Source organism: Populus alba, chromosome 3 (genome assembly GCF_005239225.2).
Source record: "Populus alba chromosome 3, ASM523922v2, whole genome shotgun sequence".
Lineage (NCBI taxonomy): Eukaryota > Viridiplantae > Streptophyta > Magnoliopsida > Malpighiales > Salicaceae > Populus > Populus alba.
The window spans coordinates 3,797,812-3,825,375 of record NC_133286.1 but is presented as its reverse complement, the minus strand read 5'-3'; the positions used below and the strand labels follow the sequence as shown (position 1 = coordinate 3,825,375).

Here is a 27,564-nt window from a genome sequence, read left to right as displayed (position 1 = left end):
GGATTTTGAATCTTTAATATTGGATATCTAATTACTATCGCTATACCCTTCAAATATAGTTTCATATCTTATATAATACAATCTATATTTTTAAATTTTTTTTGGTGGAGCAATGAAATTTTTTCTAGACACTCCCACACTTTAATGTATTTATAGGATGATGATTGAACATTCAACAACTCATACGATATCTTGCTCAATTTCTTATAAGGTGTTTTATTCATAATATAATTTCTTAATATTGCTTTGTGTATTTTTTTCCCTTACAGTGATAATACAATGATGTCTTTGCTTTTACAAACAAAACAAGTTTCTTTGAACTTCTTTTTGCAGACACCACTACCATTAGGAATCTTGAGAGAATTTAATTCATCATGCTTTATATTTGAAAATTACATTGTGTCTCCAATTATTTTGGTTTTTTCCCGCATGAAAAATGTTTTAGAAATCGGGTTTGCCATCTATACCACAAAGAATTACTAGGTTAACAAGTACATTGAAATCATTAACAATAGTTTTATCCATCTATTATCTCAATAATAAAAATCAACTTTGCAATTATATATCACATTTATATAATCTCAAATAATATTAATTAAAATGAATCACAAAAATTTAACACACTAATTTTGCAAAAAAACAATTTAACTTTGCCATTATATATTTATTTATTTGTTTTTCTATGAGACACAATGTAATTTTCAATAGAAACTATAAACAATACAAATAATTATAAATATTTTTCTTTCGACATCAACATAAGAAAACATTATGCACTCTTCTAAAGTTATGATAAAAAAAAAATATGATTGATAATTAAAACAACAATAGCATCTAAGAGGGATGGATTAGGTGTTGCATTAATTATATCAAAATAATGCAAATAAACACACTAAACACATATAACACAATAACCAATAATATAATTGAAGTACTAAAAGTAAATAGATAAGAAAAGAGAGATTGCAAACTTAATTTCTAAGATGGTTTGGTAAAGCCTACATCCACACCTCAAGTACTAATTATATTTGAGTATTGTACTCTTTTACTAATATAAGTGAAAAATACAATGCTCTTGATGAATCCAAACTAAGAAATTACACTACTTGAAGATTTTACTTTTTTCAGATTTATTTTCTTGGTAACAATACATCACCAATATTAGAAGTTTATCTAAACTTACAAGTGTTTACAATTATAATTTATTTATAACAAGATTCATTTTCTCAGAGACCAGATTGTAAACTATAATTTCACTTTACATATATTATTTCACTAGTAATTATTATCCAGATATGCAACCTTTTTTTCCCCATCTTCTGTTTTTTTTTTTTCCTATCAACGCAACAACAAAGGAAAATACCATGCAACATAAAATTTATTTCCCAGTAGAATCAAGACAATAAGTACACAAATAACAGAAGATATATACACTTTACTTTTTCTATTAAAATTAAACTGTTTTTTAAATCTATTTCAACATATAATCAATTATTGTTTCTTTTTACTATAATGATCAAGTTTCCACATAATATAAAACATGTATATAAATCAATAATCAAAATAAAAATTAAATTGAGACAATGATTAATTTTCTATAAAAATTTGGATAAAAAAAATATAATAGAAAAGAGTTTACAAAAACAAAAACAATGTCTCAGTTAGAATAAATTTTTCATTGATGAGTAGGCCCGCCACAGACCAAGAGGACAGCTTCAATGAAGCCATCCCAGCCGATGCAGGTGATTACCCGTCGGCTGACATCTCCTCGCGCGCCTAGCACCCCGCCTCAATCTGAACATGCACCAGACAAAGTCGATGAAAAGACGCCAGGGAGCCTAAGCAGCCGAGAAGAAAGCGCGGGACACCCACCGCGCGAGAAGAAAGGCGAAAAACAGAGAGGAAGCGCGGTGAAGACTGTGAAGCCACAGGATTCACACACAGTGCACCGTGTTTTAATGAGCACTCTTATATATATATATATATAATATATATAATTCTTTTAGTTTTAGTTTTAGTTTGTTAGTTATGAACAGTAAAGCAGCACAGTGAATACATTTCTTTTAGTTTGTTAGCGAATCTATCACTAATTTTAGTATTAAATTTTTTTTAGATATTTATATAAATATTTATATGATTGTGAAATTTAGGGTTTGTAAAATTATTAGAGGTATATGTAAGTTAACTAGAATATTCATATTAAAACAGAAAGTCATCTGTCAAGCTCTGTTCACTTTGGTCCGACATTCCTCACCTCTCTCCACCTGAGCTCTCTTTCCCTCCTCCGCTCTAGGAAACCGCCGCCACCTCAACCAATAAGTCTTCAAATCTCCACCAGGTGCTTCCTTTTCTATTATGTTTTTTATTTTTAAAATTTACGTCTGCGTTTTGATTTATTTAACTGAAATTCTTATCCAGAGAGATAAATTCTATTTTAATAAGTAAATTAAAAAGATATATAATCGGATCGATGAAATCGCTGCTCGTGAACGCAACTCGAAGAAAGGCGCAATCAGCCGATTCTACTGTGGGTGGAGCATGTAGTATGGTCAGGGTTATTGTGTTGTCTGTTCAAAGAAAGATGTGCCTGTAAATTTGTTAAGTTGATTCTTATCAGTCTGCTCTTTAGAGTTGATGATAACATGAAATATTCATTGTTAATGCTCGTTGTTTTCTTCTTCTTCTTTCCTTTATTAAAACATCCTAGACAATCTCTTTGGGATGGGTTAGTGTTTCTGGCCTCTTTATCTTCTATTTGTGCTGTGGTATTTAGTCTGCTGATATTCATTGGGGATTGAAAGGCCTCGTTTTATGACTTTGTTTTGTCTTCTTCTTATTTCTTTATTCTTTTGGGGATGTGGTATTTTCCTCTTTCTATTTACACTATTTGCTCCCTACAATATTTATTCTTTCAGAGAAGTAAATATTTATTCTTTCTTTATTTTTTTTCTAGTGTTTCTCTCAATTCTCTCCACACAAATAACATAAGCTGGACACTCTATTTATACACGAATTCAAAACAAGAATTTTCAACCTTCAAGTGTGAAGGCGGCTGGCGGCTGTGGCGGCTGGTGGCTGGTGGCTGGCGGCTGCGGCTGATGGCTGGTTGGCGACTGGTGGCTGGTGGCTAGTTGACTTCCTTGACCTTCTAGGAGCTTCTGGATTGAGTTTAATATTCAACAGGGGAGTGGGGTTTGACAGTAAGTACTTGCTTAGAAGGGAATGCTTCTTTGGTTTAGAAGCACCATGAAGATTCTTTGCTTTGAATGGCCGAATACCAAGGATCCTAGCACCTTGACCTGAATGGTTGTGTATATTTGTTATGCATCCATATTTGGCTGAATTCTTTAATAAAGTACATGATATTAGACAGAAGTTCTTTTTAAATCTATTCAAGTCTGAATAAACTGATAGTCCATTTTTCATGTTCTTGATGTGCTTTTGCTCTTCTTGCCGTTCCTGACTTTCTTTTTAGGGTCTTTTCTAACATGCAATATGATTTTTTTTTTCCTTTTGGTTGGCCCACTGTCCCAGGCGGAGAACCTGTCATGGACACGGGTGATTGGAGAATTCAATTGCGGCCTGACTCACGGAAAAGAATAGTCGACAAAATGTATGTGCAAGTGCTGCAAAATAGTAAATTTTTTATTTATATGAAAGAAAAGGAGAACGACAAAGGGTTAATTAAAATCAGCAGGATTGCCATGAGGCAAGATCAAGTATCACACACCTCTTTTTTTTTGTTTCATCTTTTCATGTGTTTCTCAGGAGAAGCGAACTTGAGGGAACATAAAGTGCTGGGAAGTAATTTTTGTTGGAATTTCTTGTGTAATCTCTTCTTTTGATGATGACCTCTTGGATGGCTGCATGAAGCTTGTTCCGATTTTAATTTCAAGGTTAATCTATTGCTATGAGCATACATGTTTCAATTTAAAACTCGAGTTGCAACTGAACTTAAATGAATGGTGTTGGATTTGGACCTTCTATGCTTCTACAGGGTTGAAATGATAGTGATCTTAAAGTTGAAAAGCAGCAGACAAAAATCAATTAGCCACAATGGTGCATGGTTTCCTAGTTTCTCAGCATAAAGTTGAATGTTTTGTTGACCTCTCTACATCCAAAATCATATAGACAGCTACTGTTGGCACTTGCATTGGTCAATGAATACTGTAGAGTATATATTGCAGTGTGAGACAAGGTTAACTCGTTGCATTTTCATATTGAAAGGATTTCTCTTCTTTTCTTTGTCAATTACAGCACATGCGTAGAAGTTACTCAGAGCAAATGCTATTGTAATGTTTTCACAGACTCCCCTGCTTTGCAACTAAGTCACTAATATATGAAGCTCGTAGCTAGAATTTTTAGACAGAAGGGTGGCCAAGTAAACTCCTATAATCTGTACCTCTGGAATAATACAGGGAAAGGATGTCTATGTATTTTGATGTCTTATAATACTTGACCAACTCTTGCTTATCTCAAGTACAAGGGCAGTGTGCAAAAAGAAAATAGCAAATCAATACATAAATAATTAAATAAAAAGAGAGGAAACAGAAGTTTATCCTCACAAAAGATGAAATGATAGAGCATATATCCATTTTCCTCCTCTTGTAACATGGATTGCTCTGAGATCTAATGTTTTGTTATTAATATCTGATTTCAGTATGATTATCTATGTAAAATATCTCTGGAGATGCTTTCAATGGAGATCAGGTCTCAAAACGCCATGCCCACTGCCCCATGGATCCAGCAGGTTATAATGCAGCGGAGCATTGAATTTCTAAACATCTTACCTTTTGTTTTTCTTCTCGCATTGTTATCAAACTCTTTTAAATTCTAACATTTTGTTGTCTGCATTGAAATTTTTGTAGCATCCCTAGATTCTACATGCAAAAGGCGCTGATTGGCAAGAGGAGATCTATCAGAAGGTAATTTCTTTGATTTACTGTTCATTAGATGGAGTTCATGTATGCCATAGTCTTGCAAGATTTCAATGGAAAAAGGTCTCAAGAAAATAAGTGGGGATTATTCCATTGAATCATGACCATATCCAGTATTGTTGAATTTTATAGAAAATGAGGTTGAAATTTTGAATGTCTCAAGTCACAGCTGCATGTTTGACAAGGACAATTTTATTTTTTTGTGCTTAGGAGAACAATATTTGCTGAACAATTCTATAATGAAAAGTTGGTGACTGATGTTTTAAAAACTGGAGTTGAGGAATGGCTTAGAGTGCATGGAGATCATGTTAAAAGTGAAGCTGTAGAGAAGGCAATCACTCAAATTATGATGGGTGAAGAAGCAGAGGAAATGAGTAGCAGAGCAAAGAAATGGCCAGGAAGGCTGTTGAAGAAGGTGGATCTTCTTGCTCCGATTTCAATGCTTTGATTGAATAACTGAGGTGGGGTCGCCCTTGAAACAAAGGCATAGAATATTTTGTTTATACTTTAGTAGTGGTTTTGGCAATTTATTTTCAGACAAGTCTTGAGAGTTGAAAGAGTAATCACACTCGAGTAAATGACCAATCCAAATCAGTTTCCTTCCTAATGATTCAGGAATGAGAAGTCCAGCTTATATATTTAGCCCAAATAACTAATCAAATAGAAAGGCTGAGCTTAGAGACAGTACACTACAAATTACCAATAGCTAGACAAACAATCATCACAAACAAGGAACGACCATCTCCCCAGTAACAAATTCACCTTCTGAAGTTGGAGAACTTGCGAAAACTAGCCACCACAAAATAGTAACAAGTATCTATGCAGTCTTCGATGAAGTACAACCACCTGCGTCGCCAATATGGATTGATGTAGAGAACTGCTGCAATCGTCATCACCACAACTGTGTAACATACACCGAAACTGATGTAGAAAAACTCCATGTCTATGAAACCATCATCTCCTTGTTCATCATCAAGCACTGGCTGTGATGGCACTGATTCCTCGCTACAATTGTTTCGCAATGGAGGTCCACACAAGAAAGGATTTCCTTCGTAACAGCTTTCATCGAAGGTCCCAAACTGAAATTTTCTCTCGGGTGTCTTGCCTGACAAGTTATTGTGCGCCACACTAAAAACTTCAAGTGTGGTAATTTCAGTAAGTTGTGGAGGGATGGCACCATTCAAGTTGTTGTAAGAAAGATCCAAACTCTCAATATGCTTTAGGTTTGAGAATGTTGCAGGGATAGATCCAGTGAGATTGTTGTGTGATAAGTTTAATGACAGTATCTCACTTAAGTTTCCAAATTCTGGTGGGATTGCTCCTACAAAGCTGTTATTCGAGAGATCAATACCATACATATAGCTAAGAACTGTCCCCTTGTAACCATAATACATATTTTTAGTTGTAAATTCTATCACTTCTTCAAAGTCAGGCATAGAATGCTTTTCCAAGCTATCAATACTATCCACTAGTGGTGGACCCATTGTTTCATAATATGCATCTGCTATGGACCTTAATACAAACAAATTTATGAGAACGTACACTTTCTGGAAACTTTCCTTGAAAGTAAGATTGCCCAAACAGGAGGGTAGTGGACCAGAAAGCTGGTTTTGTGAAACATCCAAAATGCTTAATTCTTCTAACAAGCATAACTCAACAGGGAGCTCACCATCAAAGTGATTAGCCCTTAGAAGAAGAAAACTCAATGATGAATGATTGCCAATCCAATTTGGAATGGAGCCGGTGAAGCTGTTATCTCGAAGATCCATAGTAACCAGGAAAGAGCTGTTATAAAATCCATATGTTAATGGACCGTTCAATCTATTTTCGGATAGATGCACATGGTTTAGAGACGGTGGACTGAAACAAGATGGTATATATCCAGACAAGTTGTTCTTAGAAAGGTCCAAATATTCAAGCTTGTCAAGCTTGCAAAAGTCTCTTGGGATCGGACCCTTAAAATGGTTTATGGACAAATCAAGTGCTTTAAGGCTTGTAGAATTGACGAACCATCTTGGAAGCATGCCTGAAAATTGATTATTACTCAAATCCAATACACTACACGCTTTCCGCCCATGTAATGGAAAATCTGATATCTGACCCCAAAAGTTGTTCCCACTTAGATTAAGATAATCTATTGTTGTTAGTTGTTCTAGTTTTACTGTAGACAACTGATTGTTGGATAAATCTAAATTTAAAAGGCTAATATTTCCTAAACAAGAAGGAATACAACCTGTGAATCCATTCTTAGCCATCCTTAAAAATCCTCAGATTTGGAAAGATCAAACAAATATCTTTTGGAATTTGACCATTCATGTTGTTGTTGGATATATCTAAATTGGCCATATTCGGATATGGGTGATCTTGCAACTGCAAAGTACCAACAAAGGAGTTGTCACTTAGATATAGTTGCTCCAATCGTGTATTGTTCTTAAGCAACCATGATGGAAACATTCCGGTGATGTTGTGGGAGAGATCAAGGACTCTTAAGTTGTATTGGTAATAGAGGAAGTCGGGAATTTCTACATGGAATGCTTCCGTTGTTTTTGACAAGCTTAGAAAGACTAGTTGGAACTTTGGAATCAAATGATCAAAGGCAGCAGGTTCTGTTACTAGTCTGTTGTTCTCATTGGAGAAGAACTTGAGGCTTGAGTGGTTCATAAAAGGCTTCATTGAAATGGGAACTTCAAAGAGGTTATTTGATAGTGAAAGGAATTCAAGGGATAGGATGTTGGTAAGAGGACTGGAGGCAATATTTCCAATAAAATGGTTTTCAGAAATATCTAATAGTTGTAGAGATGACAAGTTACCCAGACAATTTGGGAGAGAACCTCCTAAATTATTTCTAGCGAGATCTAACTGCTTCAGATTCTTCAATTCACACCAACCTGTACAATTTATCTCGAAACAGTCAAAATAGTGTTGAAAGAATCTTCTATTCAACTAAAAAATTCCAAGTAGTCCAAAACACTTAGGATGGAGAGTTGTTAATTTACCTTGAGCGGGTAGGGTGCCATGAAGGTCACATTCAGCAACAGACAAAATTTTAAGAGCAGACAATGCTCCAATGTTCCGGAGAAAGTTTATTGGGAGAGAAGTATTATCTAGATGCAATTCTTCAAGGGTGCTAGAATTGAAGAAAGTCCCTGTTAAAAAGAAAGAAAGAAGAAGAGATATGATGAAAATAGTGGTGGTACAGAATAGTCATTCCATTCAATATTATTAATTAAGACTTAAATTAGTATCCTTGAGAGAACTGATATTGAATAGGGAGATGATTTTTGGATAGAAACGACAAATTGCCAGAAAAATCTAGAGATTTCAAAAGGTATTGTAAATAACAGAACTTTACCATTGACAGTAATCGATCCTGTCCACTCATTATATGATAGCTTTAAAGACCTGAGAGAAGAAAGTCCACGCAGATGTGAGAAAATGCTGTTGTTGAATGTATTATAGCTCAGGTCAAGGTTCTCGAGTTTCCCCAGATGTGATGATATGATCTCAAAACCTGCAAGAGAGTTGTTTCTAAGAGTAAGTCATAATGAGCTCATGATATGCATGATATATAGAAACTAAAGATAATTAGAATTGATGAGATGTTGTTGTTCAATTGATATATGATTCTCAAATTATACATAAAAAGAAACAATTTTTAATCGTTCTAATTTTGATCTTATCGGAGAAAAAAAAAACAATTTATGGATATAAAGTCGATAAAGATGGAAGCTAAGTTATGATATACTTACAAAACAAGATAAAGAAACTTATAATTAAGATCTCATCGGTAATTAAAACAAGAATAACAATCCTAGCAATAATTAAGTTTTTCTAATAAAGAAATTGGCAGTCTCTCGTTGGCTGTCTAGTGATTTGTATTGGATAGTTTTTTTTTGAATTGATGTTAAGATCCAAGTTTTAATAATTACAATTTTGTTAATTATAATATTTTAGGAGAGAGCTTCTTATTATCTAATTCAAACTCAAATGCATTAAAAAAAAAAAACTTAGAGTTGTGCTTGACTAGGTATCTCAAGACAGAAAAAACATATATAAAAATATATTTATTTAAAAAGATAAATATAAAATATATATTTATAGGAGAATAAAATATATGCCTCTTGGACCTCATTCCAAGTGCCTCTTTTCTTGATATAAAGTCGTCCTCATTTTTGTTGATAAAGAAACAATATAATTAAGAGAATGTCATGTGAAGCATTTAGGTAGAAACTGTGTATTATACCTGATCCTGTCAACTTATTGTACGATAGATCCAAAGACTTGAGGGATGAAAACCCACTCAGAATTGATAAGATGCTGTTGTTCAATTGATTGAAACTCAGGTCAAGGTTCTCTAACTTTCCCAGCCTCATTGGTTGGAGTTGTAAACCTACAAGATATATAATTCTCAAATTATACATAAATATTTAGTTGTAGAATTAAATATGTGGGTTTTATGTTGTTCTCTTTATTGATAAAACAGTCGAGAGTTTTTCTAATAAAGAAATCGGCAGTCTCTCATTGGCTGTCTAGTGATTTGTATTAGAGAGTTTTGTTGATAGTTTTTATTAAATAGATATAAAGTCCTCATTTTTGTTGATAGGGAAACAATATAATTAAGAGAATGTCATGTGAAGCATTTAGGTAGAAACTGTGTATTATACCTGATCCTGTCAACTTATTGCGTGAAAGATCCAAAGACTTGAGGGATGAAAATCCAGTTAGAGATGGAAAAATGCTATCGTTGTATTGATTCCCTCTTAGATGAAGGTTCTCCAGCTTTTTCAACCTTGATGACAAGACTTTGAGACCTGCACGATGTTCCTCAATAGCATATTGGAAGGAAATAATTAAATGCATAGAAAAAAATGATATGAGGAGGAGAAAAGAAAATGTTTCGAAGCTAAATAATTAAAAGATTACCATAGAAGCTACCTGATCCAGCTATCAACTCATTATATGATAGATCCAAAGACTTGAGGGATGAAAATCCAGTAAGAGATGGAAAAACGGTATCGTTGTATTGATTCCCACTTAGATGAAGGTTCTCCAGCTTTTTCAACCTTGATGACAAGACTTTGAAACCTGCATGATGTTCCTCAATAGCATATGGGAAGGAAATAATTAAATGCGTAGAAAAAAATGATACGAGAAGGAGAAAAGAAAATGTTTCGAAGCTAAATAATTAAAAGGTTACCATAGAAGCTACCTGATCCAGCTGTCAAGTGATTATATGATAGATCCAAAGACTTGAGAGTGGAAAGGTTACCATTGAAACATGACAAAATGCTTTTATCATTATTAAATCGGTTAAAACTTAGGTCAAGTTCCCTCAGTTTTGATGATAGGACTTCGAAGCCTGGAAGGGAATCATCAAAGCAAGATAATTGACATTAAACACCAACCAACCTTCATTTATTTTATGATTATAATTAAGTGCAGAAACATTGAACTAACCTTCATTCTCCAAGCAACCAACCAATCCATTACCTTCCAAATAAAGACTTCGCAATTCTTTAAAAGGCTGAAACAAAGATGCGTTGAGAACCCAATCGCCCAAGCTCTTATCCCTTATATGGAAAAGAGAGAGTTGGATCACTCGCCTTGTAGTGTTATCACACTCGATCCACCCCCACTCACAACAATTACTACCGTCCACCCAATCTCTCAAGGAAATGCGATATGGGTCGATCAAAGATTGGATCTCCAAGAGACCAATCCTCTCTTCCTCCAAACATCCATAACAACGACCATACCATTCGCCAACCAGAGTCAATAATGCTAGCAGCATCCAAGCCCCAATTCTTTTCATCATCATCTTAGATAATTCTATGAACTACTGCGTAGAATATTGTTGTTTGTTATGTGCCTTTGGGCAACCATAGAGGTCCTATTTATACTTGTGCAGGTTCCGTGTTTTGGGATTTGAAAATTATTTTATTTTATTGTTGAGCACTTAGTCTATTTGCCAGGTTGGGAAAAATATTCAAATTAGTTTTGTTGGAATGCAACCTCACCAAACAATTTGCGTCGGCCGTATTGACTGGGAGTCAACTATTGTCGTAAAGGTGTGCATCAAGATATTGAGTGGGAGTAAACGATAACTCAAAATAAAAACAAGAAAAACCGAGAGAGAAAGGTGTGCATCAAGATATTTAATTTTACAAGACGTGATATTTATGCAGTTGTGTTTTATAAATTTTTTAATTAAATTAATTTTTTATTTGATCAAACGATAATAAAAATAGATACACATTATAAATTGATTGAATAAAATAAAAAGAGAAAAAAATAATATGCAAGGCTATACATATTAGAAATATTATCTGAAATAAATTTATTTTTATTTTCAAAAATAAAATTCATCTATACAAAATATTTTAAAAATTATAGATTAATTAGAAAAACCTCCTCAAAAATTAAATGCATTATTAAAAAATAATCATCATTTCAAATAGGCTTTCTAAATAACATAACAGAGAAAAGGGATATTAATATAAATATAAATATAACTAAGATTAAGATTACTTTTTTAAAAAATAGAAACAAAAAAAAAGAAAACATTTTTCTTAAGCAAAAAAAGAAAAGTAAATAGTGTTGTCCCCAGTAAAACTTATGTGGTGAAAACTTAACCGGGTTTAATATTTTTTTTTTAAATTTATAACAAACTTAAAAGAAAGTAAATAATATCATTCACAGTAAAATATGAAGGGGTAAACAATGCAACTGCAGAGTGTTAACCTCACACATTTTCTTTTAAATTTATAAAAAAAACTTAAATTTAAAAAAAACTCATGTGCTCAGTATCTTTTTAAGGTGAATTAACAAGTTTCAACTTAACTTTGTATCTTCTCTAGATATGTCTGTGACCGTGCTTTGATTTTCTCACAACCATTAAGATGGTTCGATACCAAATAAATAGACACAAATTTATAATACTTTCCTGTTATTCTCCGATAGTATCTTCGTTTCTTGATTGAATTTCTTTTTAAATGATGAGTTACCACTCCCTTTTGCCTTTGCTGGCCTCCCACATAGATATAAAGAATTCCTCTCGATAGAATTTTCTTTGAAATGATGAGAATATTTTAGAATTTTCTGGTTGACGCCAGCTGTCAACAACTATCTTACATTCCCTTGGCATCGTGTTCCATGCCTTTACAAAATATTAAAGGCTCCAATGCCTCTCTAGCAATAAGATTATTTTTTTATTTGTCACCGAATACATGTGTCATTTATCGAAAAACTTAATTTAATCACACACAAAAAAAAATAAAATAGATCCAACTACCATGCCATTCACAATTTTTTTTTTTTTTTTATGATTTAGTGTTATGTTAACCAGGCAACATTTAATTACCATGATATAAAATACAAAAATAGTGGGAATATAAAAACATGTTTTTATATATTTTTTATTTTAAAAGTATAAATTTTACTCCAATTTCACTCAAAAATATTGTAAAAAGATATTTATTTTAAATTTATAACTAGCAAAGATAATTTATTAATCACTAACTTTCTGGTTATAAATATATTTTTAGTTGTCTTTTTCTCTTTTGTATTTCTAATTATTAACTAATTGAATATATAATAAATACGAGTGAAAGAATAAATTTAGTTGTATAATGTGCTAAAGTTTAAATAGGCGACTTTAGAATCACCAAGCAATGAATCACACGGGAAGATTGAAAACAATAATTAAAGTGATTTTACTAACATTGTAAAAAAAAAAAATTGTATAAATGTAATTAACACAAGTTAATCCAAGTCAAAGTCTTCAATGGAAAAACATGAATAAAAGGTTGACTTGACCATTGCTGTCAAGCGTTTTTTCTACGAGTTGGGTCCGTTAGACCATTTCCAAGCTTGAGAAGGGATGATATATATATATATATTATATATGCTTTAATTTTCAACTTGTATAAAAATAAATCTTAATATAGTGTGTTAGAATGCAACCACCGATTGATTAATTTTAATGGCTGGTGATTTAAACTTAGGTGTTTTTTTCGGTATTAATTATATATTCCTCAATTATCATAAAAAAATAAGAAAAAAACTAATAATAAGATTAAAAATAAATGTTTTATTTATTGAAATAATTAAAAGTAAGGTTTACTTAAGGTATATATGGATGATAAAAAATTAACTATAAAATCAATTTATTAAAAAAATCATAGATTTAGGTTTCCTAATTTTAAATGTAGTGTGAATGCATTCCGCAAGAAAAAATAGTGCAAAATTAGCCTTTCAAGAAATAGAGAATCTTCCTCTTTCAAGGAATTGATTAGTGTTGGAAAATCGTCTTTTGCTCTAATATTTTCCTCACTTTCTCTATAGTTTTACCTTATAATAATATAATTCTTGTGTTATCCTTCAAGATTTCAATTGAAATTAAGGAGGGGTCGTAAAAAATTTAATTTTTATAAACATACCTTAACTTAATTTGGATGTGGATAAGTGTTTGAAATATATTTACATCCAATATAAACAACTCATCAATGAAAGTCGGCATTGGTTAGCTAAAATATTGAAAATGCTTACTCTTTTTTTATTTTTTTATGGCCATGCAGTTCCTATATATATATATATTAGTTGAAATTTTATGATTTCCATTAATCCTTTTAAATTAAAGTCAAGTTATTAATTATATCCTATAAATTTCTAGAAAACTAATTCTATCAAATTTTGTCATTTTATTTACGAACTATAGAAGGCGATTGCTACAAACTAAAATTCCAAGCAAGGAAGCTCTTTCAAAAACTTTTAAGCTTTTTTTATTTGCATTTAAAATTTTATAAAAAAATAAAATTATATTGGATCAAGCCTAAACACTATATAAAAATTCTTCAACAATACATTAAAAACAAATCAAAGTTACTCTTTAAAACATCAAATCATTAAATCTTACATATCAAATAAATCAACTTTATCATATATCAAATTAAAAGGAAGAATCAAATGATTGTTTTATTTTTTATAAAAATAGTTTAAATAGAAATTATTATGTGGATCATATGGCCCTAGGCAAATTAAGGCCTCACATATAGCCAGCTATAGCATGGGATAGCCAGCGGTCATTCCATCAGGAGATTTGTGAATTCTGGAGCCTTTGCAATGTGCTTGCATGTGTCCAAGAACGCACCAGGAACTCCATTTTGACAGGGAAACCTTTGACGAACTGTATTATATGTGATTTGCTCCTGGTTTTATAAATTAGAAAGTGTAAAGTGTAAATTGTAAATCCCAACCAATAAGATATCTACATAAGAGTCTGTAAATGTTACAGATGATTTGAATATTATTTTATTTTATTGTTTAGCACTTGGTCAATTCGCCAGGTTGGGAAAAATATTCAAATTAGTTTTGTTGGCATGTAACCTCACCAAACAACTTAAGACTTCACTAAACAATTTGCGTAGACTGTATTGACTGGGAGTCAACTATTGTCGTAGTGCTTTTCTGCACTATCTGTGTGCGTGATTGGAAAGAAAAGCAGGTGGCAACTGGGGTGTGAAAATAAATAGAAAACTACAACAAGGGTGTGAAAATGAGTTACTTCTCCAAAAAGAATATATAAATTATTGAATATCTAATGGAAAGGATTCATGAAACTACGCCTAATATATATATATATATATATATATATATATATATATATATATATATATTGTAGAGTATATATTGCAGTGTGAGATAAGGTTAACTCATTGCATTTTCATAAATTGAAAGGATTTCTCTGCTTTTCTTTGTCAATTACAGCACATGCATGGAGGTGTTCTTACTCAGAGTAAATGCTATTGTAATGTTTTCACAGAGACTCCCTGTTTTTTTCAAAATTATTTAAAAAGCAATCACAATCACACTGAGCTCTTAGTGGGTGGATTTTAAGCATAAAAGGGATTTTTTTTATTAAAAAAAAGAAAGAAAGAAAGAGGGGGGCATCATCACGTGAAAAGCAAGGAGCTTGCCACCCATTATACAGTGTGGATATACCACTTTCTCTTGTATTATATCTTCCACGGATCTAAAGTAATTGATCAGAAAGTGGATATATCACTTTCTCTTCTTTATAGCACTACTGGCGAAGATGAGTTCAAGCATTAAAAGGTTGTGAACGCGGATGCTTGACTTGCTGTGTACCATTTTGATTTTTAAAAGCAACCATGCAGTAATTTCCTGGTGATTTCCTTACGCATACTGGTGGTCTCTTCCAGAATCTTTTTCCAGACAACCCTCATATTGTTTGATGAATTATTTTCTTTATTCCCGTTTCAATGTTTTCATACTTCAATACTGTAGAGTATATATTGCAGTGTGATATAAGGTTAACTCATTGCATTTTCATAAATTGAAAGGATTTCTCTTTTTTTCTTTGTCAATTACAGCACATGCATGGAGGTGTTCTTACTCAGAGTAAATGCTATTGTAATGTTTTCACATAGACTCCCCTGGTTTGCAACTAATTCACTTACATATTATAGAACATAGCCATAAATGAAAGGTTCTTTCAATTCAAGAAAATTAACCATGAAGCTCGTAGCTAGAATTTTTAGACAAAATGGTGGCGAAGTAAACTCCTATACTCTGTACCTCTGGAGGAAGTAAAAAAAGATGTCTATGTATATTACTTGACCGACACTTGCTTATGTCATTATTTTTTTTTTATCTTGGAACATAGCCATAAATGAAGGGTTCTTCCGGTTCAAGAAAATTACTATTTGATGTCTATGTATCTTGATGTTGTATATTACTTGCCCGACACTTGCTTATGTCATTATTTGTTTTTATTTTTTGCTAATGATTCCTCACATTTTTTATACTGGTGTGGTTTGTAAGTTCAGGGTTCTTGCTCACTGCTACTAACTTCTCTATACTTTGCCTGGTCTGAAATCTTAGCTCAAAAAACCTATTCACAAGCATATAACCTGTTAAAATCCCTTCAACACTTAATTACAATAATTTGTTAACTACATGCTACCTAATAAACTAATCATAGCTCCTAGAACATTCAGAATTCTATTATGCTTTTTGGGTTGTAAACTAGTCTCATTACCTTTTCATTCATATATATAATTCAGATAGCAATTCCTTTTATATAATTTATAATAATCCCCGAAATCATTCCTGGGTATTGTTAACAGATAGTCCGTCCACGTATTCTTTACTATTTTCATCATAGCTATTTCTGTGAAAACTGGATTAATGCACCATTTATGGTATTAAAAACTAGAGAGAACAAGCTTTTCCTATATATAAAATTTGGGTTAAAAACAGTTTCTATTCAAATCATTTTTTGGATCAAACAGTAGCCCCATGTAAAAATACTTAAACTAACAACTTCTAACTTTATTGCCTAATTGTTAACCTAATACTTCTATACCATTAAACAACCACTAAGCAATCATATTTTCATGATCTATACCACTAAGCAATTATATTTTCATAACCTATTTAATTAATCCGAAACCTTTCTAAATATAATGTTTTTATTATCTCGAAATAAAAAAACATAATCTCACTACAACATTTAATAATTTTTTCCACATTAAAAATATTCAAATTAGTTTTGTTGGCATATAACCTCACCAAACAATTTGCTTGGACCGCATTGACTGGGAGTCAATTATTGTCGTAATTGATGAGAAAGTGGTATATCCACTTTCTCTTCTTTATAGCACTATTGGCCAAGATGAGTAATTTCCTGGTGATTTCCTTATGCATACTGGTGGGCTTCTAGAATCTTTTTTCCAAATAATCCTCGTTAGACACTATTGGGGTTTCGCTTGGAGTAAGATTTGTATCATGATTTTTTTATCAGGTTACGGGTTAATTTGTATCAACCTAATTTTATGTGTGTGTCAAAACAATATTTTTTTTTTATATATAAATATAAATATAAATCTTGAGTTTTTTTATAATCTTAAGAGGTAGTATATTAATAGTCGAATCATTATCTACCAAGATACAATTTATCATCTTTTTATTGATATATCTTTTAACCATCTTTTTATTGATATATCTTTTAATTCAAAAATATTGTTTATGGAGTTTTTGATCCAAGCAACACGTCTTCATCATTAAAGGATATCTCCGTAGTGCATACACATTGAGACAAGTTGAAAGAGTTAGTTTTAGTAGGAGTTTTCTATATATTTTTCTCATTTTTTATGTTAAATTAGGAAGAGATGAATAAGAAACTGAACTTGAGGATGGACTATATCATTGTTAACTTCTTGATAAGAATACTCCAACATGATGGTCAGTGCAAAAAAGAAAACAAAGTAATTAAACAAGACAGACTTAGGATTCCACAGATCAATATAGTTACAAAACTTCACGAGTGAAACGACCAACAATAAGGCTAAGCTATGAGGTCAACACACTAAAAAGCACCCATTAGCTGGACACATTCAAGAAAATTGCCGACAAGTTTCGAACTAACACAATTTTGGGCCAAGAATGCAAGAAGCAAACAACTTATTCCCTCACCAGCAACCACAACAAATTCAGTACTCCCATGCTACGAATTAATACGTACAAGGCTTCAACACTCCAAAGCCTGCAAGAGAAATATCAAAGCAAAATAAGTAGCGTTACACAGCAGCCATTTCATCATTTTTAATTTTAGTATAACACAATAATATGAACCAGCCTTGATTCTCAAAGGCACCCAACTAATTCATTAGCCTTCAAATCAAGACTTTGCAATTCTTTCAAAGGCAGAAACAAAGATGCTTTGAGAACCCACTCGCCTAACCCCCAATCCCCAGCACCCCCAAGAGAGAGTTGGATCACTCGCCTTTCGGTGATATCACACACAATCCTAGACCACGCACAACAATTACTGCCCAGGTATTTCGACAGTTATAATTTTTTTATTTTTTTCTTTGCTTCGAATTAATATTGTTTTGGTGTTTTTAGATTATTTTGATGTGTTAATATCAAAAATAATTTTTTTTATAAAAAATATATTATTTTAATACATTTCTGAGTAAAAAAACAACCACAACCACACTCCTAAATAGGCTCTTAAAGAACCCATTAGCTGGACACGTTCAAGAAAATTGTCCACAAGTTTCAAAATCATTCCTGGGCATTATTGACAGATAGTCCGTCCTTGTATTCTTTACTATTTTCGTCATAGCTATTTCTATGAAAACTGGATTAATGCACCGTCTATGGTATTAAAAACCAGAGAGAACAAGCTTTTCCTATGTATAAAATTTGGGTTAAAAATTGTATCTATTCAAATAATTTTTTGTATCAAACAGTAGCCCCGGTAAAATACTTAAACTAACAACTTCTAACTTTATTGTCTAATTGTTAACCAATACTTCTATACCATTAAACAACTACTAAGCAATCATATTTTCATGATCTATACCGCTAAGCAATTATATTTTCATAACCTATTTAATTAATCTGAAACCTTTCTAAATATAATGTTTTTATTATCTTGAAAAAAAAAAGAGACTGTTTGGCAGTGCACACAGAAATGGGAAAATGTCATTGCCAGTTTGAGTGGTGTGTTTGCATTTGATTTGTTAATTTCGAGTTTTGTCAAAGAATGATTACTGGTCAACAAGCTTTTTATTAATTTAATTTATCCTGTCATGTGAAGGGCCAAACCTGTCATTGCCAGTCATAGTCACAAGTCTTGGTCTTACTATTTTATTATTTATTTATTAATTAATTGTTTGATTAATCAACGAAACTGTGCGATTCTCATGTGATTTTTTGAACACGGCCATGATATATATATATATAACTTTTCAAAGGATTTTGATGGAGAGGACATTGCAACAAATTATCCACGTGATACCATTGTCATCATTCAATTTTTTCCACGAGATGGAGCCGTATGCTTTGGGCTGTAAAAGCTATTGTTTTTTTCCACGAGATGGGGCGTATGACAGGTACATTTTATTTCAATTTAAAAAATAGAATAAATTAGAAGATATTTCATCTTCGAAATCTTATTTTGTTTTATGAATTTCCCCTAAATTCTCACTAGTATTCCAGCCATTTTATTATGATCAAATAATATTTTATTTTTAATTTTACAGTATCAATTATATTTCTCAATTTTATAAGAAGTCTTATAACATGTATTTATATCACAAATTAAAATTCTAAGGAATCAGAGTTTATAAAAAACTTTGCAAAATTACCAATGATATTTTTATAATTTTATTCAAATTCATAATTTGATACGAAATGTCATTTCTAGTGTTTTTTTTATATATTGAATTATTTCTAAAATACTTGTTTATTGTCATGACAAAAAGTCTTCTTCTTTTTCTTTCTAGAGAGTCTAATTTTTGTAAACACAACCAACAAGTAAGATGGATGAGAATTTATAATGTGAGATAGGTCTATAAAACTTTTGTCATCTGCATTTTTTTCCACTCTAGTGAGATGGTTTCTAAGACCATTGCCCTGTAAGCATTTATGAGTTCATGAGACCAATTCCATCTGCATATTGATCCCTAAGACCGTTGCCATCATGCATTTTTTTCAAGAGATGGGTTCGTGAAATACTTTGGTTTAATAGGGAATGTTGTTATTGATTATTTAATAAATTTGATTATTTAATTGGAAGAAATCCTTAAATGTTATTAACACAAGAATCAATTTATTTTCTTAAGAAAAAAAATATTGTAACCATTTAAGTAATTTATTTATTTATTTAATGAAAATATGAAATAGTTTAAAATCTTGTGGTATATTTGTTGTCTTTAAAAGCTATGAACTTATATCTCAAAACTTGAAAAATAATATAAAATATTAAGTGATCATTGAGTGTGTGTATGTATATATAATCCTTTTCAAAACAAAAAGGATTTTGATGGAGATGGACATTGCAACAAATTATCCACCACGGGATGGGTCAGTGATACCATTGTCATCATGCAATTTTTCCCACGAGATGGGGACGTATGCTTGGGGCTATAAAAAGCTATGATTTTTTTTAAAGAATTGTTTTTTTTTATTGGGCCGGACCCGACCGATCATTTTGGGCTGGCCAACACTGTCCAACCCAGAAAACTAAAACAAACAGCGGAGAGACTACATTGTTCCCATGCAATGTGAACAGTGGAGCGGCCCGGAGAAGATGAAGAAGAATAGGAGGAGGAAGCAGACCTGCAGCCTAGCAGTGCTGCCGGTGGCGGTGGACGGTGTTGCGGTTGCGGATCGTGGTGCTAACTGGCTGGTGGTTCTTCTTTCTTTCTCTGCGTTTCCCTTCTGCTTTTTTTCTCTTCTGCTCTGTTCTTCCTCTTGTTCCCTGTTTTATTCTTTTTCTCCCTCTCTAGTCCTCTCAAACGTCCCCTGGAGCTGCTGCCTGCAGATGAAGATGAAGTTGAGGGTGATCAGTGCTGTAATCGAGCAACGTTTCTTTCTTTTCTTCTGCTACTATTTTCGTTTCTGATTCTCCTTTCATTTAATTCTTATTTGCACTCTTCTTCTTCTTCGTCTCTGGTTTTTGAAATGACGAAGACAATGGCAACGCTGGTTCTGGTCTCAACGTTTTCCTCTGCATACATTCTTTCCTTCTACTCGTTTCTGTCTCCCTCTCGTGTTGCTCCCCACTTTCTCTCTTGTCCTGCTCGCTCCCCCTCCCTGTCTCCTCCTCTTTTTTTTTTTATGTCCGTCTCTCCTCTGGCTTTTTATAGCCAAAGGATGCATGCTTTTCGGGATTTATTGCAGGAAGGTTGTAACGGCCGAAGTGCATCATGGTGGAGAGGGATATCAGCCGTGAGACGTGCTCCCCTGATTGAAGCAGCTCCACCGCTAACGTCTCTATTTACGCTCATTTTCCGGTTTGGTCCTTGGTTTTGTATTTTTTCAATCAAGTCCCTAACTGCCCATAAAAATTTAATAATTATGCAATTAAACCCTTGATTTGACCAAATCAACTCTTCAAAATTATAATTGGACCCTTGAACTTTAATTTCTTCCAATAAAAGCCTAAATCGACATAAAATTCAGTTTTTATTTCAATCAAACCCTCCATAAATTCAATTAAACCCTCAATAAAATTTAATTGAGTCTATAAACATCTGATTTTGGATATATTTTTTAAAAATTAAATTTTCTTTGTTAACAGGACTCTCGTCAGTCAACGAGATATACTATCAAATTTCAATCTTTGCATTTTTTAACCTCCTCGACCAATTTTTTTGGCCATTTTGGGCGGTCCGATAGCTTTTCTCACTACAACATATATTATTTATTTATTTATTTTATTATTATTATTATTATTTCCAAGTCAAGTCAAGTGTAGACCATATAAGAGCTCTTTCTTCCAAAAGGAGGAGATCGAAAGGATGGTCAAGGAGATGCTACACAACAGCATAATACAACCAAGTGTTAGTCCCTTTGCCTCTACTATTCTTTTGGTGAAGAAGAAGGACAACACATGGTGTTTTTATGTAGACTTTCGACAGCTAAATGAAGTCACTATTAAGAACAAGTTTCCCATTCTTCTAATTGACGACCTATTGGATGAGATACAAGGATCCATCATCTTTTCAAAACTGGATCTAAGGTCAGGATACCATCAAGTTCGTATGCGTGAAGGGGAGATATAGAGAAGATAGCATTTTGAACTCATCAAGGGCATTATGAATTCAAGATAATGCTCTTTGGTCTCACGAATGCTCCTGCAACCTTCCAAGCCTTGATGAATGATATCCTAGAGCCATTCTTGAGAAAATTTGTCTTAGACGATATTCTAATTTATAATTCCTTTCTAGAAGCACATATTAGTCATTTGAAGCAAGTCTTGGAAATGCGTAAAACTAACCAACTATATGTGAAGAGATCCAAGTGCACATTTGTAGAGCCACAGGTGGAGTATTTGGGGCATATAATTTCAACTGAAGGGGTAGCCACTGATCCTAAGAAGACACAAGCAGTACAGGAGTGGCTAGTTCCAAAATCCATTAAGGAGCTATGGGGATTCCTTGGCCTAGCTGGTTATTATAAAAAAATAATTAGGAAATTTGGTATTATCAGCAAGCCTTTGACAGAGATGCTCAAGAAGAATAACTTCCTTTGGCATGAAGGAGCACTGAAGGCTTTCCGCAACCTGAAACAAGCATTGTGTGAGGCTTCAATTCTTTCCCTGCCTGACTTTACCAAACCGTTTGTGCTGGAAACACACGCTTGTGATACTAGAATTGGAGCAGTACTCAGCCAGGAAGGAAGACCATTAGCATTTTTGAGCAAGGCCTTGGGAGTCAAACATTTGGGGTTATCCATTTACGAGAAGGAATACCTTGCTATTCTAATGGCAGTCGACAAGTGGAGGCATTATTTGGAACAAGATCAGTTTGTCATTCAAACTAATCATGAAAGTCTGACGTATCTACTTGATTAGAAGATTCACACTCCTATTCCAAAGAAGGGACTAACTAAGTTGTTGGGGTTGAACCATCGGATCAGGTACAGAAAAGGGAAGGAGAATAAGGTTGCAGATGCCTTATATAAGAGGACTATGCAGGGGCAAGAAGGTTGTCAAGGGAATCAAATGGAAGGGGGAAGGTTCACCGCCATAACACAAATAACTCCCTTCTGGTATGACAAGATTTATGCCTCTTATAAAGATGATGTCATGTTGCAGGATATAATGAGAAGTAAACTGGTAGATGCTGCACAATCTCCTAGCTTTACATATGCTGATGGTGTGGTTAAGTATAAGGGGAGAGTTGTTATAGGATCTGCAGGGTAATTAAGGGAAGAGCTCATCAAGTCTACCAATGATTCCTACTGGCCTTCTATGAAGAAATTAGTACAAGAAATAGTTCAGCACTGTGACATTTGTAACCATGGATTTCATAGAAGGACTTCCAAGGTCAGGAGGCAAGGATACCATTATGGTCATTGTTGATCGATTTACAAAGTATGGGCATTTTATCACATTAGCCCATCCCTTCACAGCTCAAGAGGTGGCTAAGTTTTTCTTGGATCACATTTATAAGTTCCATGGCTTGCCTGCCATGATATTAACTGACAGAGATAAAATTTTCACAAGCCTGTTCTGGAGAGAATTGTTTAGACATCTGGGCGTAAAGTTGTTACTAAGCACCTCCTATCATCCTCAAACGGATGGCCAGACCGAGAGAGTGAATCAATGCCTGGAGACTTACTTAAGGTGCATCATTATGCATTGTCCCAAGAAGTGGAACAACTAGATAACAGCATTATGCATTATCACTAAGGTGAATCTTTCTGAGGAAGGGTATTGTTACGTACCTGGATGACAGAATAGTCAGAGAAGTTGCAACAAGAAGAAGACTACCTTAGGGAGGCAAGAAAGAGCGGGAAGTAGAGACGTCAGGAGCACGCAACCTGTTGTTTAGTTGTTAATATTATGTTAGTTAGTTGGAGAACATTCGGTTAGCAAAGTTTGTTAATCAGTTAGAGTTAATTGATAGATTGCAGTCTAATTTCGATCTCATTTCTCTCGTCTCTTACTCTCCTCTGCTGCTATCATTCTGCTTCTTAACCCCAGCACCCCCAAGAGAGAGTTGGATCACTCGCCTTTCAGTGGTATCGCACACGATCCTAGACCACGCACAACAATTACTGCCCAGGTATCTCGGCAGTTATGGCTTGTGTAGGTTTTGGTTCACGATGGAGATGATGGATACAATAATGTATTTCGACAACAAAACTTTCAATTCTTGTAGAGTTCTTTATGGAAAAGGGATTGCGAAGAGGGGACTCTTTATCAACATCTCTTTTCAATATAGCGACTGAGGGTCTTAGTAGAATGCTAAAAAGAGATGTGATTTGGGACTCATAAAAGGTATTTGTTTTGGTCTGATCAACTGAAAACTACTCACTTTCAGTTTGTAGATGATACTCTCATCTTCAGTTCATATGATTTTCCATCTCTTCAAACATCAAAAGAACTATGTGATGTTTTGAGTTGATTTCTAGGCTGAAGGTTAATTTCCACAAGAGTTCAATCACTAGAACTAGAATTGATGATGTTGTTATTTCTTCAACTGCTAGCAATCTAATATGTAGGATGGAGGGGATGCCATTTAAGTATTTGGGTCTACCTATTCATGCATCTTCATCTCATACATCCGTTTGGAAAACTATTGCTTGATTAACTCAATTATAAATAATCTTTCTTTATTTCCTATCCATCCACTGTTGCTACCAAAAATTGAGAAACATATCATATCTTTCTTTGGTTCTCAGGAGGAAGAAGGGAAAAAACTATGCAATGTTAAATGGGCATTAGTGGTTCCTCCAAAAAAAAAAAAAACAAAAAAGGTGGGTATAGAATACATTATTGATAAAAATAAAGCCTTCTTAATTTTTCAAATGGCTATGGAGGTTTGGGAGGTCTCATACAAGACTATGAAAAGATGTTATCTACAACATCCACAACCAAAAAGCATATTTGAACATGCCTTTAGTTTGTGTTAATTTAAAGGGCAGTACATGGTCCAGGAATGTCATTACTTTTTATAAGGACGAGGGACTTGAAAATATTTTGCAAAGAAAGAAGTTTGTGGTTTGGTTGGCAATGGTAGAGATATTAGCTTATGGAATGATGTCTGGCTGATAGATTCTTGTCTTGCAGTTCAATTTCCTACACTTTATAGAGTCTACCTGAAGATCAAGTCTCCTCTATAGCTACTGCAGCAGTAAAAGCTTCTATCCAACCAGCCAGTGTGAGGCCTTCCCCTTTTGCTAGCAATGTAGCTTCTTCAAGTAGCTAAAGTTCTGCTTCAATAAATGCCACGACATCGGCAGTAACTGGTGCTACAACAATGATCTTCAACTACCCAAACTTCCCTGGCAATTTTGCAGAATGGTGCGTACGAGATTCCAATCCCTGAACATGTTGGGGGCCACAACAGCTTACAAAGGAACCCATCCTCAGGCTGTCTTTCTTCAATGGATCAATTTTATTCTTCTTGAATGCTTCATCCTTCACAGCTTCAGCGACAGCAACAACCATTCATACAGACACAGCAAAGCAAATAGGGTCATCAAAATCCAAGTATTTCTAGTGGCTCCTCGTCATCCCAGAAGCATTAGCAGAATCAGCAGCATAAACCAATGGGAGTGAATTAGGTGGAATCAGCAGCTGTCATCAAGATCCAACCATTTGCAAAATCATCAGCGGAATCATTCCCTGCCGAACTAGCAGCGTCAGCTGATGCAAAATCAGAATGTTAATCACAAACACCAACTCTTAAGATCTCAGACATCTCTTCCTTTTGCAATGTCATTTGCTCCATCAACGGAACCACAACTTTCCCAGGTCTTGATGTTTGATTGCTGGTACAGAATCATGCTCTTCTCCAAAGCCCTCCAGAGGCATCAAGTCATGGCTATCACTTCATCACTGCGGCCCAAGCAACACAGCAGACGAATTACCGTGTGCCTGAAGAAGGGGAAAATGGAGGAAGACACTTCAAATATGGAAGGAGAGAGGAAGGCCGATATGATTGGAGGACAGACCCCATTAACTGGTGGGCAGTCAATTGTGTTCTCTCGGCTAGATTTAACAGACTCCTCTGTTTCAACAATGCCTGTGAACAAAGTTGTTGATAGCTCAGTCCGAACTCTTAACCTTGGGTACACTCCTGCTCGGACCTCAAGCCCTGCTATGTCAGCTGCTACTATTGGCAGTGTAAATGCACCAAGTATACAACAACAGATGCAGCGGAATCAGCAGCAGCAGCAACGAAGTCAGCAAATCCATCAACTTCAGAAGCATCAACAATTTGCAGCTGCAGCTTCCACTCATAGTGAAACACCAACAACTAGTAATGGAAGTGTTTATTCGGACCACATCTCATCATCATCATCTATGGGCACCAAGTTACCTAATGCACTTTTGCATTTCCTCAAAATCTTGTTCAAAGCGGCAGTAGCAGTAGCAGTTAACAAAGTATGCACTGCAACAGACTCAACTAATCTACACTAATGCTTTTATGCAAGCTCAAACTCAACATGTGGCAAATTCAACAAGCTTTGCATCAGCAGCTAGTGGGTTTCATCTGCAAAGACATCGCAATGAGCAGCAACCGCAATGCATCGGCAACTCTTCTACAACGATGTTGTTGTTATATCATCCAGTCATGTAAATTTTTGTGACTCCCAACCTCCTAGCAACCACAAGAGGATGTTTCCAGTTTTTTTTTCAACAACTACTGCTGAGATAACAAAAATAGAGGAACAACTGATAGAGCTCCAGCATTCGAGCAGAGTTTAATAAAAATTATAAAGCAAGGTCAGATGCGTGAGCCTTGTTTTATAAATTTTTATTTGAATTTTAATAATTGTTTTCAATTATTATGTATATGACATAAACATTTGTTCATGAAAGTTTAATTTAAATAACTTTTTTAATCTTAGAATTTTTAAATATATTTTGAGCATGATTTTATCATATTTATGAATTTTTTTTAAAATTTTTTTGTGACAATCATACAATATTCTTTTAACAGAAAAAATGATTCTAGTTAAGAAAAAATACTTGCATTCACCAGTATAAACAATAAATATGTTAATAAGAAAATTTTTTCTTGATGAAGAAAAATTCAAAACGACTGTATTTTCAAGTTTAATGACAATGCCAAGAAGTTTCTTTAGACTTTGATATTTTATTTTATATTTAAAGTTTTTTTGATCTCCACAACATAGCACTAGCATGCAAACTTGTATATTTTTAAGGCAGCGTTTGGTTACTATTTGAGATAATAGAGACAAAGAAAATGGAGACAGAGAATACAAGACATAAAAGAAGAATGAGATAGAATTGTGTCCACTAGTGATAATGTACAAGACAAAGTGATTGTCTTTGTATCATGTTTAGTTATGATAGACGAGAAAGAATAAAAAATATATATAAAATATTTTACTTTTAATATGTATTGTTGTCAAATTTATATATTTTTTTGTTGTTACTCATTTTTGGACCCCACGTGCTAGAGATGGTATATACTTCTTTTGAACTAAGTGTAGGAATTTAACTCATGTTTGCTAGAAGATTGACAAAAGCAGAGAAAGAAATATTTTTTCGAAACCCTGTTTGAGTTGTTTTCTGATTTCTTTATCCTTCCCCTTTGCTGCCAAAATCATCATTTTTTCTTAGATTGACCAGGAGTCTTCATAATGCTACATTTGTTCCTTCTTATCTGGTCTTTAAGGTTGGATAAATCCATCAGAATTTGCACTAAAAAAAAAAATTGGTTTTGTTGCTGTCACAAGTTTTTGTTCCAACTTAGGCACTGATTCTGACTTGGTTTCATACGATATCTAATCATCCTAGCTATATTCTGTCACTCACGATATATTAAAAAATTGACCTACCTTTATTGGTTCCTAGGGATCACTGTTTTTAGGGCAGACTCTCAGTCACATTTTGATGCTCGACATTGTCAGATCAAGAACCTTTTTGACCATCTACATTACTACCAGATTATGTTATCTAAAACCATTTTATCTCACTTGACTACTTTAAAGTTGTAGTCCTAGACGCGTAGATAAATTTGGGCTTTCTAATCGCTTGATTTCAATATTAGAAGCTCAAGATATTCCTGTTTGAATATCTAATATGAAAGTAGAGAATTCTGCCGCGAGA

At 33.6% G+C, this 27,564-nt stretch overlaps 4 protein-coding genes across 11 annotated transcripts; 2 read left to right on the top strand and 2 right to left on the bottom strand.

Moving 5' to 3' along the window:
• The first annotated feature begins 2,136 nt into the window (after window positions 1-2,136).
• Window positions 2,137-5,555, top strand: LOC140955363 (uncharacterized). 6 transcript variants are annotated; one of them, XM_073407922.1, is made up of 6 exons: window positions 2,137-2,338; window positions 3,535-3,613; window positions 3,769-4,198; window positions 4,661-4,750; window positions 4,869-4,925; window positions 5,148-5,555. In XM_073407922.1, the coding sequence occupies exons 3-6, from the start codon at window positions 4,161-4,163 to the stop codon at window positions 5,383-5,385; spliced, it is 423 nt and encodes a 140-aa protein (XP_073264023.1). In that variant the 5' UTR covers window positions 2,137-2,338; window positions 3,535-3,613; window positions 3,769-4,160; the 3' UTR covers window positions 5,386-5,555. The 6 variants fall into 6 exon arrangements, with proteins under 6 accessions (XP_073264023.1, XP_073264021.1, XP_073264019.1 ...); XM_073407920.1 differs by lacking the exon at window positions 2,137-2,338 and adding an exon at window positions 3,070-3,200; XM_073407918.1 differs by lacking the exon at window positions 2,137-2,338 and adding an exon at window positions 3,079-3,306.
• A 136-nt stretch (window positions 5,556-5,691) lies between these two features.
• LOC140955362 (cuscuta receptor 1-like) lies at window positions 5,692-6,961 on the bottom strand. Its single transcript, XM_073407917.1, has one exon. The coding sequence runs from the start codon at window positions 6,959-6,961 to the stop codon at window positions 5,696-5,698; it is 1,266 nt and encodes a 421-aa protein (XP_073264018.1). The 3' UTR covers window positions 5,692-5,695.
• LOC118045846 (cuscuta receptor 1) lies at window positions 6,225-10,845 on the bottom strand. Of its 2 annotated transcripts, XM_073407914.1 has the most exons (8): window positions 10,395-10,845; window positions 10,147-10,296; window positions 9,873-10,022; window positions 9,602-9,748; window positions 9,181-9,327; window positions 8,290-8,448; window positions 7,934-8,083; window positions 6,225-7,825 (listed from the first exon to the last, which is right to left on the bottom strand). In XM_073407914.1, exons 1-8 carry the CDS (start codon window positions 10,753-10,755, stop codon window positions 7,185-7,187), a joined length of 1,905 nt encoding a protein of 634 aa, XP_073264015.1. In that variant the 5' UTR covers window positions 10,756-10,845; the 3' UTR covers window positions 6,225-7,184. The 2 variants fall into 2 exon arrangements, with proteins under 2 accessions (XP_073264015.1, XP_073264016.1); XM_073407915.1 differs by lacking the exon at window positions 9,181-9,327.
• A 7,901-nt stretch (window positions 10,846-18,746) lies between these two features.
• LOC118045847 (uncharacterized) lies at window positions 18,747-26,180 on the top strand. Of its 2 annotated transcripts, XM_073408039.1 has the most exons (3): window positions 21,671-23,542; window positions 23,639-23,757; window positions 24,550-26,180. In XM_073408039.1, the coding sequence occupies exon 3, from the start codon at window positions 25,132-25,134 to the stop codon at window positions 25,903-25,905; it is 774 nt and encodes a 257-aa protein (XP_073264140.1). In that variant the 5' UTR covers window positions 21,671-23,542; window positions 23,639-23,757; window positions 24,550-25,131; the 3' UTR covers window positions 25,906-26,180. The 2 variants fall into 2 exon arrangements, with proteins under 2 accessions (XP_073264141.1, XP_073264140.1); XM_073408040.1 differs by lacking the exons at window positions 21,671-23,542; window positions 23,639-23,757 and adding an exon at window positions 18,747-18,859.
• Window positions 26,181-27,564: the final 1,384 nt, after the last annotated feature.